General features: G+C 43.1%; 1 protein-coding gene across 2 annotated transcripts in view; it reads left to right on the top strand.

Moving 5' to 3' along the window:
- LOC119650699 overlaps positions 1 to 9,119 on the top strand; it is a 97,449-nt gene extending 88,330 nt beyond the window's left edge. For both annotated transcript variants that reach the window (XM_038053685.1, XM_038053686.1), the window contains exon 6: positions 7,790 to 9,119. In XM_038053685.1, the coding sequence (XP_037909613.1) occupies positions 7,790 to 8,487 (698 nt within the window). In that variant the 3' untranslated portion in view covers positions 8,488 to 9,119. The remainder of the gene's footprint in view (positions 1 to 7,789) is intronic.
- Positions 9,120 to 13,992: the final 4,873 nt, after the last annotated feature.

Here is a 13,992-nt window from a genome sequence, read left to right as displayed (position 1 = left end):
TTAGAGGCAACCTTCGAAATCTCTGCTTTCTTCCATTCATCAGCTTCAGGACCTAAATCACATTGGGGAAACGATGTCTCCGAATCAAGCAAAACTGTCTGTGAAAAGTACTCATCCGACTGAAAAGTAATCATCCGTTCGTTGTCATCCTTGTGCGAGGATGCTGTACGAATGTTGTTGCTGGGAGGAGAATCTTTTCTGTTTTGAGTGCTCTTGACAACAAGGTCTACGAAGGCATCTCTAATACTTTCGAAATTTTCCAAGAACTATACATTCGCAAAAATGTAGATTCTATTTGCTTCCGAGTGGGCAAGATTCGGTATGCCTTACCATTTTCCAAGTAGTTGACGAAAACACTTCAGAGCCTTCAGGTCGGATTGCCCTTCGCCACTACAGATTGGGGATGTTGAAAATTTTCAGCAGTCAGAGTTTTAAAAATTCTGACCTATGCTCCGTAGAGAATTCCGTTCTCCAGGTTTTCAGTCACGCTTCGATTCCTAACGTAGTTTGTGATCATGATTGCATCCAACGGAAACTTCGACCAGGGACCTGTTTGTCCGCTCATTGACGTCGTTTTGTTACGAAGTCAGGCATTGCCCAGCTTTCTTTTCAGGATGCCTATTTTTTAGACAAAAATGGAATTCTTTCTCAATTTCTTATTACAAATTGCATTGAAATTTCACCCTTGATAAACTAACCCTAACTAATATAAATACGAGAAATAAAAAGCGAAGACAGCTTCACGGTTTCGTACCAGGGCAAAGGCAACTCGTCAGACGCTGCCTCACCTCTGCCCTTGGAGCAGCTTGGCCGAAGCGTAGAAGATGACATGGCTACGAATTATATTAAACGTAAATCCGTCAAAACTTTGGGCCAAAGCTTGGCCATAATTGAATTATTTTGTTTGAGGATTGAGGGATCCACTTGACGTCGGACCGGACCAAATGAGTGCCCTGGTACGAAACCATGAAACCGTCTTAGCTTTTTATTTTTTGAAGCTTGGGTCCTAAGCCCAAACGAAGGGTTCATGAATCAAAAAAAGAGGGAGTAAATTGCTCCCCATTTAGTCCGGTCCGAGATCAAGTGGACTATAAATATGGTTTGGAAACTATAAATATAGTTTCTTTATCCTTTCATTCGAAAAATGAGTTCATCCTTGTAGGGAAACCAACCTCCTTCATTACTCTCATTCTAACCCCTTTTGCTCAGTAACTGTTCTTAGAAAAGAAGAACGCTGAAACAACAACAAGAAAAGCTTATGATGTGTTTAAAAAATTGAATAATAAAGAGGTTAATTTATTTTCTAGAGATCAATACATGGGATGACATCAATGAGAGTGAAGCATAAAAATCTTTAACATTAAAATCCTTTCAATTCTGTTTTGACTAAAGCCATGAAAAGTTCGAATTTTATTTGTAAACGAAAGTAATGTGCATGGAGAATGCTTTGTTAATATCAAATTATTTTATGCTGCATTTATTCCTTACTAATAATGTGCTGTTATAAAAAAAGTGTGATGAAATTTGCGCAAGCTTTTTTTTAATTCTAAATGTTTTTGAAAAAATAACATAAACAAAGTCAGATGAAAGTATATCCTTTCGGAAAGTGCAGAACCGCGGACCAGTATTCTTGGAGAGTGTAGAATTTAGAAGAATATGAACTTCTTATGCTTCTAGATCCTTCTGACAACTATGAAGGAGGAGTTCCGTCAGAGCCGCCTTCGCCTAATATTTTTCAAGTTTGGACGCTAAGCCCTAAACGAGGGGTCCGTGGATCAAAAAAAGAGAGAGTAAGTTGCTCACCATTTGGTCCGGTCCGACATCAAGTGGGTGCGGACATAGGACCCCGTAATCCTTAAAAAAATAGGTTTAGCTCTGGCCAAGCTTTGGTCCCAAGTATGACGAGGGACTGACGATTTGCCTCTGCCCTGGTAAGAAACCGTAAAGCCGTCTTCGCCTAAGCGCATTATCACAAGGGGCTTCTAGAAAACTTATCAAATTGGAACACCACTTAGTGTGCCACATAAGGAAGAAGAACACTCCCATTTCATCTGGCCTAAACCCAAAGTCTTCATCTGAAGAAAGCAAGCATTCTGAGGGTGAAGAGCAACGTTATCGAAGTGCATGTCCACCTACCTTTTAGTTCTCGGTCCAATTAGAAGTTATGATAGAACCTCAATATTTTAGATTCCATTTACAAACAAATTTCCGACTTCAGAAAGTATGTCCTCAGTATAGCAAATATCGAATTTCAGTAGATACATCAACTGGTAAAAAGCAAAATGCTGCAGTTACTAGGTATAAGGTATGATTTTTGCCTCGGGGTCGGTTTTCCCCCCTGTGACCCTTCTCACATTACCCTGCTTAGAAAATGTATAAAACATGCTACATCTGAGAAACGAGGCTCTCTCAATCATGGACTTGTTCTGGTTTTTTTGCTAATTAATATCGTACAAAAAGCCATCCCAACACACTTGTCAAAATGGTGAAATCCATTTAGATGCTTTGCTTCCAACAACCGGTACATAGTCTTCAAGACCGCCCACCGGGTGGTTGCCATTTTCTCCTTCAGCGTAGAAAAGCTGAAGCAACAATCTAAAAAGTGTAAGTCCCAGAATATTACTTTTAGAGCCGAGCCTATTTACACTCCAACCTATGTTAAGAACTCTCAATGGCATGTTAGGAATTGGTCAAACCGGTACGTTTTTCGGTAAGAGGACACTCTTTTGTTCAAGTGGTCTTTGACATGCTCTCCTCGCTAAGTACTGTCCGCAATATGAGCATAATCACATCCACCATTTTCCCTCAGGAGCTCAATCGCCAGTAATCAAGCCAAAGCCATATCCTCTAAGATTTCTCTCGAAGCATGAAAAATCAGAAAGCTATGCTGGTACCTACGTTGCCAGATAACCTTCGGTGAAGCTTCTTGGTTTGAGCTACCTCCAATAAGGCCCCTGGAAATCAAATCTGATCTCCAACCTCGAGTACATAGGATAGTCGGTTGGCAAGTAAAATATTTAATAGAGTCTGTTACAAAAGTTTTGGATAAAAGAAAATGATGAGTTAACGATCTCCAAGAATCCATATTTTTCGCGATCAACCTAAACAAAAATTACTTATACGGAAAGGAATTGTTGTTGATGTATAGGGTGTTGCTGGATCCTGGTTAATGTCGTTTCTTTACTCTGGCAGAAAATAATCGCGCAATGTGACCATGGAAGTACTGAATACCTACTGTGTAGGCATGATCGCACGGTCCCCTTCGGACATGAATTGATTTGGAGACCCCAATCAGAGCACCGCCCTAATTAGCACCACGCTGCTGGTTTATACTCAGTGCAGGCTCAGCATTCATACCAGTGAATGTGAGGCTTATCTAAAACCTCTCAAGCATTCAAGGGGTATAGCTCCCGAGTTGAACAGCGCAACTTCAGGCTTGAGTACACAAGGGGCTCTGCCCCCGCTTTGGGTACAACCACAACCGCCGTGAAACTCCCACAAAGGAGCCAACTGCAAATAATTGGGCCGAGGGCGCATCCTCCAGGAATTCTCCTCGAGCATATGCCATGCCGGCTCACATGGTAACACTTCGTGGCATGAGCATACAGATGAGTCCCCCTCGGGTCTGATCGCTCTCTTCGAGGATGTGGGGATGGTATCCGGTAAAGGCTCAATTGGAACCAGCCCGGTGCGGAACGCCGCAATGAATTCTTTCCACTAGTCAACTACCGCGTTGCGTACACGCAACATAACCAGATAACATGATATCTGTGGTGACAATTGTTTCAAAACTATTTGTAGTTCCATATTGGTATCCCATTTCTGTATGCGACAATGTCGAACAATTTTAAAATGATTCCAGAGCAAAGAGAAATTAATAGCCATTTCCAGAACGACATACAATGACGAATAATGTCACGTGCTGCATCGAGTTAAAATCTCAGGAAATATTGAGGTCAAAAGCGGAGTCCGCCTTAGTTGCATCTTGCCACCGATATTATTGCCTTCTTCATCTTTAAAGACATCTGACATTTGTTTGCTCTCCCACTGGGTCATGGACTTTGGCAAATGTTTCTGGATTTGGAAAGAGAGGAAAGTAGAGCTGGACTGAAGATAAATGCCATCGAAACTAAGGTACCTAGTCTGACGGGCCATCGCACTCTCCCTACCTGCATTAATGGGCAAGGCGTCGAAAGCGTTGAACAATTTATATACCTAGGAAGCGCAGTTTGTGCCGAGAGTGGCACCGAACTGGAGCGCTATATCCGCTTTCACTGCCTTAGTTAGTAGATGGTCACATGCCAAAAGCTGGTTCTGGCCCCACCATTTTGGATCCAGAACCTTGGCGAAGTCTGTTTACTTATTCATTACCAGCAATGTTTGAGTGCCCAGGCACCCACATCAGGAATGCTTCGTTCAGCGATTTTTGAGTGCCCTGACACCCACATCAGGAATGTTTCGTCCAGTCCACACCAACTGGCTCGATATATCGCTGCTGTTTAATGCTGATAATGCTGCCTGACTGTCGGAACAGATTCGAATTTTGCGACCCCTCCATTTTTGCTGCAAACATTCTTCTGCAACCAATAAAATGGCCTATATCTTCGCGTAGGATATGGTCCTCATTTTTCCGAGAGGTCGAGTCAGTTCTATAATCGGATTTCCCGAGAACATCCCTGCGCCCTTTTTCCATGGCTGACCCGTCTGCTTCTGTAATGCCAAAAAAAATCGTGGCCATTTACCAACCATTCTTCTCTTTTGGTAATTACAATGGAGTATGTCTTTTTAAAAACAAATCTGGAGACTATATGATCGGCGAGCATCAGAATTACCTGATGTTTGCCAAGAAATTTACAGATGGATGCGTGACCGTATGATTGGTCGCTTTTCCACGCGCCAATAGTATCAAGCCTGTATGCGTCCTTAGCTGCTTTCCATTCCACCTACAAACGGATTGGAGGTAAATTTAGAATAGCTTCGAGTGCCACGGTCGGCGTACTACTCATTGCTCCAGTAATACATAGGCAACCGAACCTCTGAATCTGCGTCAACAGCTTCCTGCTGTTAGCAAAGTTCAGTCTCAATCACTAGATGGTAACATATTGTTCCTGGATATGGTACTTCCACTTTAACTTGGAGTCAATACGTACTCCTAAATGTTTCATTGTTTGTACCAGCTGGATTTCCGCCGATGGTGGGTAGCGTAAAGATGACGTTCCTAGTGAACATAACTAGTCCAGTCTTCGTAGCGTTCACCGTGAGCCCATTATGGAGGCACCAACTGTGGATTACATGCAGTGTTGCATTCAGGCAGTCACATACTGTGCCCGAGTTAACAAATAACAGTTAACAAATGGGTTAACAAATGAAACGATATTTGTTTTATACTTTTTTTATTCATTCACGAGGGCCAGAGTGCTTACGCTCTGGTAGTACTCGAAGAACTGCTGATCTCCGTTTTCTACACCTCCTTAAATACTATGTCTTATTTACTAATGAGTCGACAGGGAAATATACAACACATATTTCCTTGTGACCCATGGTTCTTATCTTTAACACAGGGAAACTATACAAAACATGTTTCCCTATGACCTGTGATCTTAATTACTATATGGGTTCAGACTTTTATTACCCATGGTGATAATGTTCCTGGAAGGTCGGGGAATTATTTATCTAATGGGATATTATTCCAGGAAGGTCGGGGATTTATCTAATGGGATGTTATTCCAGGAAGGACTACAGACATTGTTTTCTATTGAATTGCAGATGGTTGGCATCTGCTTCGTCGACTATGACTCCCGCAAACTTCATCATCAACGGCGCAACAACCGGTATCCGGTCTAGGCCTGCCTTAATAAGGAACTCCAGACATCCCGGTTTTGCGCCGAGGCCCACCAATTCGATATCCCTAAAAGCTGTCTGCCGTCCTGACCTACGCCATCGCTCCATCTCAACCAGGGTCTGCCTCGTCTTCTTTTTCTACCATAGATATTGCCCTTATAGACTTTCCGGGTGGGATCATCCTCATCCATACGGATTAAGTGACTCGCCCACCGTAACCTATTGAGCCGGATTTTATCCACAACCGGACGGTCATGGTATCGCTCATAGATTTCGTCATTGTGTAGGCTGCGGAATCGTCCATCCTCATGTAGGGGGCCAAAAATTCTTCGGAGGATTCTTCTCTCGAACGCGGCCAAGAGTTCGCAATTTTTCTTGCTAAGAACCCAAGTTTCCGAGGAATACATGAGGACTGGCAAGATCATAGTCTTGTACAGTAAGAGCGTTGACCCTATGGTGAGACGTTTCGAGCGGAACAGTCTTTGTAAGCTGAAATAGGCTCTGTTGGCTGACAACAACCGTGCGCAGATTTCATCATCGTAGTTGTTATCGGTTGTGATTTTCGACCCTAGATAGGAGAAATTGTCAACGGTCTCAAAACTTGCCGATAATTATTACGGCTAGACCGTCCGCAAATGCTTGTGCGAAGACCTTTGTGTCCTCCAGGTGCCATCGAAAGCTATCAGAAGCCTTTTGCATTTATGTAGGTGGGTTGGGAATAAATATTGCCTTCACATCACGCCAGCTGATTGGAATATAAGTGTGTGCTAGGCAAGCATGGTATATATTCCGAATGTATAGACCCAGGCTATCCATTCCCTCTATTACAAGATCAGAAATAATGCCATCCGAACCCATTTCACTTGTTCCAATGAAACTACTTTGCATGCCAGAGTCCAATCTTTCGGTTGAGAGCTGTATCTGTCTGTGGGAAGTGCATTTCAAGCAAATGGTTTGCCGTTTCTCCATCGCTTTCTGTGTACCTCCCACTCTATAAACGGATCCGCTTTAGCCTTGATGTTGCCTTAAGAGAGTTGGTCTCTTCGCAAAAGCGGCTTTCGCTGCCTGGTCTAAAATCGGTAAAAGCAGTTATCTCAACACCAAGATCAAGGTGAGACTATTCTTTACGTGTTGCTATATAGGAGTAACACATGAAAAGTGACCCCAACTGTGATTGGAAGAGTCCACGCCTTCGTCACCACCTGCCTACGTCATATCATCAGAGTACGCTGGCCTGATACAATCACAAATGAAGGACTTGATCCACGCTCAGGCATGGCACTCACACGCAATATAATCAGAAGGTGGAAGTTGCACATTAGGGGGGGGGGGGGGGGGGGGGTGACAATAGCATTGTTGGCTACGCCATGCAATCGGTTCTCCCAGAGTAGCCGACGGGTGTTTCAGCAGGCACTTGGCGCAGAACAGTAGAGAAGGAATGCAGGCGTCTCAGGAAGTCATGGAGGAGCTGAAGTGCACTTCAGGTAACCATGAACGATGGCGCGTAGGTGTGGTTGACGTTTATTTCCTGCGAATATTATTATAAAATTGTATATATTATTTAATATATTCTTTATGTGAATATTTAGTGTCTTTCTGTGCTACGTAACTTTGTTTTTTAGTTGTTTATCTGTATATCTGCTGATAGGAACAAAAACATAATTCTTTTAACTCCGAATGACTCACTACACGAATACCTATATATATATAAACACATTATATAAATATAGCTAAGGCATGAAAATTCTACGAACTTGTCCTCGTCTAGATATAATCTCATTGTCCTTAAAAATAATTATAATCAATATTGCTTCAGCAATGCTTTTAACCAAAAAGGAATAACCACTCAATAGCTTGGCTAATATGCATACACGATATATTGTACAAAATTCATCTAATCCACAATGTCAATGCCTTATCAAATTAACGCTATCCTTGACCATTCTAGGGGACACCGAAATAACATCAACACACCAAGCTGAAACCGCTGACAAAAAACCAATAAGCTTCACCATATCCCCAGACTCGCCACCATCAGAACTTCGACGATCACTATCCAATCAAAAGTTCCATGCAATAATCGAGGAGGATGCAAGCAGTGTCAGCGACAAGGATGAGGTGATACTACGTCCCCAAAAGATTTCAGCTGATCCCAACGGTAGCAACAACCATCTGAAAGCGCCGGACTTGTTCAGCAAAAACAACCTTCGCAACGTTAAAAGTGTTCCTTACTTCCCAATACGACCCGCTAGTGAGAATGATATCTTCATCATATCGGAAACATCTAGCAGGATAAGTATGACTCCTGAAATTCCATCGATATCCTATTCTACCCTACCGAAGAACTATGAAGACACTCCTACAATTGAAAAGTACAGGGAGTCGACGAGTTTGTATTCTATTCAAACCGCGAACATGGCGAAGGCTATGAAAGTGGATGATTACTCCATGCCTAGATATTTCAGGAAATCCACCCTCCTCAGTCAGAGCACTGATAGCTTCGCGAGTAGGGATGATGTTCAGCAGCAACCTCAAAAGCGCTATGAGAGGAGTAAAAGACTAAAGAATCTTAGGGATTCGTTGCCACCATTAAGGATACACTCGATTCGCCATAAATTCCGTGACGAAGCGAAAAATGTAGATTAAAGCTAAAATGCAAAAAAGGCTCAATTCATCCCGGACTGATTGGCTGAAAAGATTTTGACAGTATTCATATCATTTTCATGGTGAACCTAGTTTTCTGCATTTTTTGAGAGGCAACGTACAAAATAAAAAGACATGGAAATTTCACGTTTGAATAAGATCACCTTCCTGGGGTTCTTGGATGTCCAAAAGTTCCGGGTCAAGATCCCAGTGGTGCTGTTTTGTACTCCCATCCGAAATATTTGTATATGATTGTGTACTTAAAAGAAAATGCAACTGAAAAGTCTGCTCCTATTTTTACTACGCATAATTGATAATCAAAAGTCCACTAGGCTAAGAACAACCCTTCCCACTACTTTCCGTTCGCCCCCCCCCCTCTATTCGTTATTTTGTATATTAAAGACCCAAAGATTCAAGGCGTGTTTTCGATTTGTTTGAAATGAATCTTCCTCGCTATTTGAAGCATTTGTCGCTTTTCTTTCCTATTGTATCTTTTTTAAATACAACAATAAATATATTATCTAAAACTTATAACAATAGCATTTAATGTGCCTTTTATTAAGTCCAGGACGGATATTTGAGAAATCATTTTTTGGTTAATAATAGTTTTTAGAGAAATAGATACATTTAAAAAACATTAAAAAATTATTGTCAGTCAAGAAAAAGAAAGAAGAATTTATCTTTCGCATTATTGTTGAAACTTTTATTTATAATAAAATACGTGTACATTGAAGATGAGGTTTTAGCGAGTGGTGACGGGAAAATCAAGCGTAAATGTTCAACCCATACTTAAAATATAAATAAATGTATATATCGAAGCAAGTAGAGTATATTCATAAAATGAGTGATTGTGAATAGTATTTACCTTTGTTGACAAAATATAAAATATTTGATATTCAAAATGTCAGCGTTTTCTTATGATTTTCTCGATCGTAGGCTTGGTCTGGGCGGAGTCGAGAAGCTCTCAAGTCACCATCTAGCCTAGCAATCCATCCTCACCGGGCATGCGATAATGTGTCACTGATCCAGCACGACATTTTCATCTCTATTACCACAAAGCAGCGTTCGTTGTCTATGATTGTCAGTCAGCTCTCGGAACCTTGACGAGAACAAGGGGACCATCCTAAGAAGATCTATTATCTTACACACATCCAGGCGTAACATAGAAGGAGTGATTCAGACGAACTTGCAACTTTTGTCAGAAGCCCGAAATGGAGACTTTTAGAAAATTAGATGTAATTATGGTTAGGGGGGGGTTGAAGAAAATCCAAAAACTTCGCATTTTTCCAATTTTTCTGAATTTCCCGAAAGTTGCACGGACGCCGATTTTTCGCGATACCCTCAGGTTCCCGATGTCGTAGCGTAAAAAATCTTGGATTTTCTGAATCTAGGCCGTCTCTTTCAAACGAGGCATCAGCCGCCGAAATCCGACGACTTCGCATTTTTCATAATTTTGATGATCCGTGGGTCATGGAAATTTTCAATTTTATAAGATTTCCCGAAAGACGCGCGAGCGCCGATTTTTCTCGATATCTCGCGTTCCCGATGTGGTAGCGTGAAAAATCTTGGATTTTCTGAATCTAGGTCGTCTCCCCTTTCAAACGAGGCATCAGCCGCCGAAATCCGATGACTTCGCATTTTTCGTCCTTTTTAAGGTCCAGGGGGTCGTGGAAATTTTTAATTTTCTAAGATTTCCCACAAGTCGCACGGGCGCCAATTTTTCGCGAGATCTCGCGTTGCCGATGTCGTAGCGTGAAAAATCTTGCATTTTCTGAATCTAGGCGGTCTCCCCTTTCAAACGAGGCATCAGCTGAGGAAATCCGCCGACTTCGCGTTTTTCGTCATTTTTACGACCCGGGGGTCGTGTAAATTTTCAATTTTCTTGGATTTCCCACAAGTCGCACGGGCGCCGATTTTTCGCGATATCTCGCATCCCCGATGTCGTAGCGTGAAAAATCTTGGATTTTCTGAATCCAGGTCGTCTCCCCTTTCAAACGAGGCATCAGTCGCCAAAATCCGACGACTTCGCATTTTTCGTCATTTTGACGATCCGTGGGTCGTGGAAATTTTCAATTTTCTTGGGTCTCCCGCAAGTCACAGGAGCCCCCGATTTTCCGCGATATCTCGCGTTTTCCATGTCGCAGCGTGAAAAATGTTGGATTTTTTTAACCTGGGTCGCCTCCCCTTTCAAACGAGGCATTGAACAAGGAAATCGAGAAGCAAACGTCTGAATGTTTGGAGCTGCGGCTCCTCCCACTAAACTGAGCTAACTAACTATGCTGCAGGAAATAACTTGGCGCAAGACGTTTTGCTAACATCCGGGCGGATTTCCGGTTTTCGCTCTCAACAAGTTTGGAACACTGAATAGTGCTATGCTTTCCCATGCACAGAAAGCATTTTGTCCATTTTTTCTTTTCTCCATCCACTTTCGCGAGTAGCGTTTCCTCTTTTTGGACTTTCTTTTTGTGGCTAGAATCTTCGGCATTGGATCCACCAATCACCCCATCCCAACCAGGAGCTATCACCACATATCTATTCTCCAAGAATCGATCAATCTCATTGATGGTGACAGGCTGTTTCGGATTCTGCAAAGATAAGTCAAATTCTCTCCGAGTCGAGGCGTCCAATTTCCTTGTTAGTATAAATGGAATGAAAGGAACTCCTTCCTCCGCTCGAAACCCATTTTGGTGCAGGTTCTGAAACACGGAGCGCATCGTATCCAAAGCTTTGCCTAGAGTTCTTGCGTTCTTTTGTGTTATTTGCGGATGATCTATTCATGATTGGATCTTCTTTTCGACTAGGGCGAAGCTTGTAAATAATTTTCTGCACATACCCCCAAATGGACGATTACTCGCTTCGCGTCGCCTCTCAGCTTGCTTTCGAATATCATGAGACGCTGCGCGTAGTGGATGTCAGACCCATCATAAACTGAATTGAACAGACTTTGGAATGGTTCGTACTGGCTGATATCGCCATTAAACGCAGGGATTTCTGAGATAGGTGGACTGGGTCGAGGACGGTACGCCCGACCCCAGGGAGGAAGATTCCCTTGGTGGGTCTGCTCAGAGATGAATCCATGACTGGCAGGATTCGGCCCATTATTCCTCGCAGCCTGGTTTCGACTTCAGGGAACCACTTGAAGATTTTAATTGCACTTTTTTTTTATTTGTTTCTGCAGCACAAAACTATTTTCCTTCTCCTTCCTTTAGTATAAAAAGGAAGTTTTCTATTCACCGATGTTCCCGCGTTGATTACAGCTCATCGTTGTGGTTTTTGTGCACCTCACGTTGAAAATATTCCTCACTGATGATTAATTAATCCAAATTTGGACTCTGCTCGCTGGCAATAAAACTGCTCGACAAACTAAAACTTTTGGAATCCTCTGCCTTCGACCGTCCTTCGATACTTCCACCGGTTTGGTTACCCGGCTCGCTCGTTCTCGGACATAAACGTTTGCCTCTGGCTGGTCCTCCCAAAGATTGCCACCTGAAATTGCTAAAACAGGGCGGAAGGAAGACCCAGGAAACTAAAGACTGGGAAACCCGGACGACCAAAAAAATTATACAGATACGTCAGTGCGTCCAGTGTTGCTTCGAGCCGTGCTTCAAGTCGGGGAGGTTTGTCGCAGTATGATGATCATTCAGAGCACGATGGCGACGTCGACAATGATGTTTTCGACCAAGAAAGTGGAGAAGAAATTCCAGGAGCAAAACGACCGCTCGAGACGTCGTTTGTGCCAATTATAGAAAAACGTCCAAGGGCAGATACACGCGTGAGCGAACCAAATACATCACCTGGATGAACACGACGACGAACAGATGGCTCTAATGGCGGATATTGACGTCGAAGAAGCGATTCAAGGACCTGAGTCGCAGCAATGGAAGCGTGCTATAGCAGAAGAAAATAAGTTCCAAATTGATACTCAAAAATAAGACAGATGTCGAGGGAAAAATCAAGCGCGAATAGTGGCCAGGAACTTTACGCAAAGATCTGGATTCGACTACAATGAGACATTGGCACCAGTGGCAAAACTGGAAACCACTAGGTTGCTGCGGCATTGTCAATTCGAATGGGAGCGAAACTGCACCAAATGGATATGGAAACAGCATATCCCCATGGAGAAGTCGACGAAGAGCTATACATGGAAGTTCCAGCGACGCTGAAAGAAGCTCTGGATATAATACGCAGCGAGCGAAAAGACTCGCCGATTCTACCGAACGCAGCGGAAATGCAGAAGAGCCTTGCAGAAGGAAATCAAGCGTGCAGGCTACGTAAGGCGATTTACGTATTAAAACAATCCGGGAAAAAGTGGTACGAGCGACTAAGCGCAGTACTCAGAAAATTTGGATTAAAACCACAATATCGGACCCGTGTTTATTCCAACGACGACATGGACGAGGAATTTTATTGTTGGCAGTCCACGTGGATGAATTATTAGTAACGTCGAACAACGAAGAGTTGATCGAGGATCTGAAGAAGGGACTAAAACGATAGTTCCAAATAAAGGACTTAGGTGAGGCGAATTATTGCCTTGGGATTGAAATCAAGCAAGAAAACGGAGGTGTGAGCTTGAATCAAAGAAAATATGTCGAAGAACATCTGAAAAGATTCGACATGACTACATGCACACCGCAGAATACACCAGCAAGTCCAAAATCAAGGTTGAAAGCAAACACAGACCCGACGAAACCGTTGAAGAATTCACACTACCGAGAGCTAGTGGGATCACTAATGTATTTAGCGATAACGACGAGACCGGATATCGCGGACAGTGTAAACGTGCTGAGCCAGCTCAACGAGGATCCAAGAAAAGCCGACGCAGACTGGGGAAATGATTCCACAGAAGTCGTACACAGAATACGCATTCACACTAGGAGGAGCCGCGATCATGTAAGTCCAAAGAACTGTGGCGTTATCAACGGCAGAGGCAGAATACAAGGCGCTAACTGAGGCGACGAAGGAGTCTATGTACTTGAGAGGACTATCAGATGGGATGATTTATTACAATAATCAAGGCGCAATAACATTATCGACGGAGTCCTGCGATACATAAACGAATCCGTGATATTCCGTTAGACGGGGGAATCGAGTACAATGGACTACTAAGGTCTGAGTGCTCATCTTCAATATCTGCTACAGGCAAAAATACTGGCAGCCATACAAGGACTGCCTGAAGAAGTACAAGTCGGCCATCAGGACCGCCAAGAGGCGGTCTTGGCTGGACTATTGTCAGAACAACGAAAGCACTAGTGAATCCGCGAGGCTCAGTAAGATTCTGTCCAAGGAACATAAGAGCCCATCCTTCCTTAAAAAGTCGGAAGGCTCCTGGACGGAATTTTCTAGCGAAACCTTGGAACTGCTAGTTCAAACGCACTTTCCCGCCAGCGAGGAGGACTGTGAGTCAGAACCGTGCTTGGAGGGTTTGCGGCAACCCCAGCTGTGCAAGACTATCAAATCGGTAATTACCGAGGATAGGATCGGCTGGGCTATAAACAGCTTCTCCGCATA

The sequence above is a fragment of the Hermetia illucens genome, chromosome 3 (genome assembly GCF_905115235.1).
Source record: "Hermetia illucens chromosome 3, iHerIll2.2.curated.20191125, whole genome shotgun sequence".
In the NCBI taxonomy this organism is placed as follows: domain Eukaryota; kingdom Metazoa; phylum Arthropoda; class Insecta; order Diptera; family Stratiomyidae; genus Hermetia; species Hermetia illucens.
The sequence above is the reverse complement of the archived record's forward strand: the minus strand, read 5'-3'. Positions and strand labels throughout refer to the sequence as shown.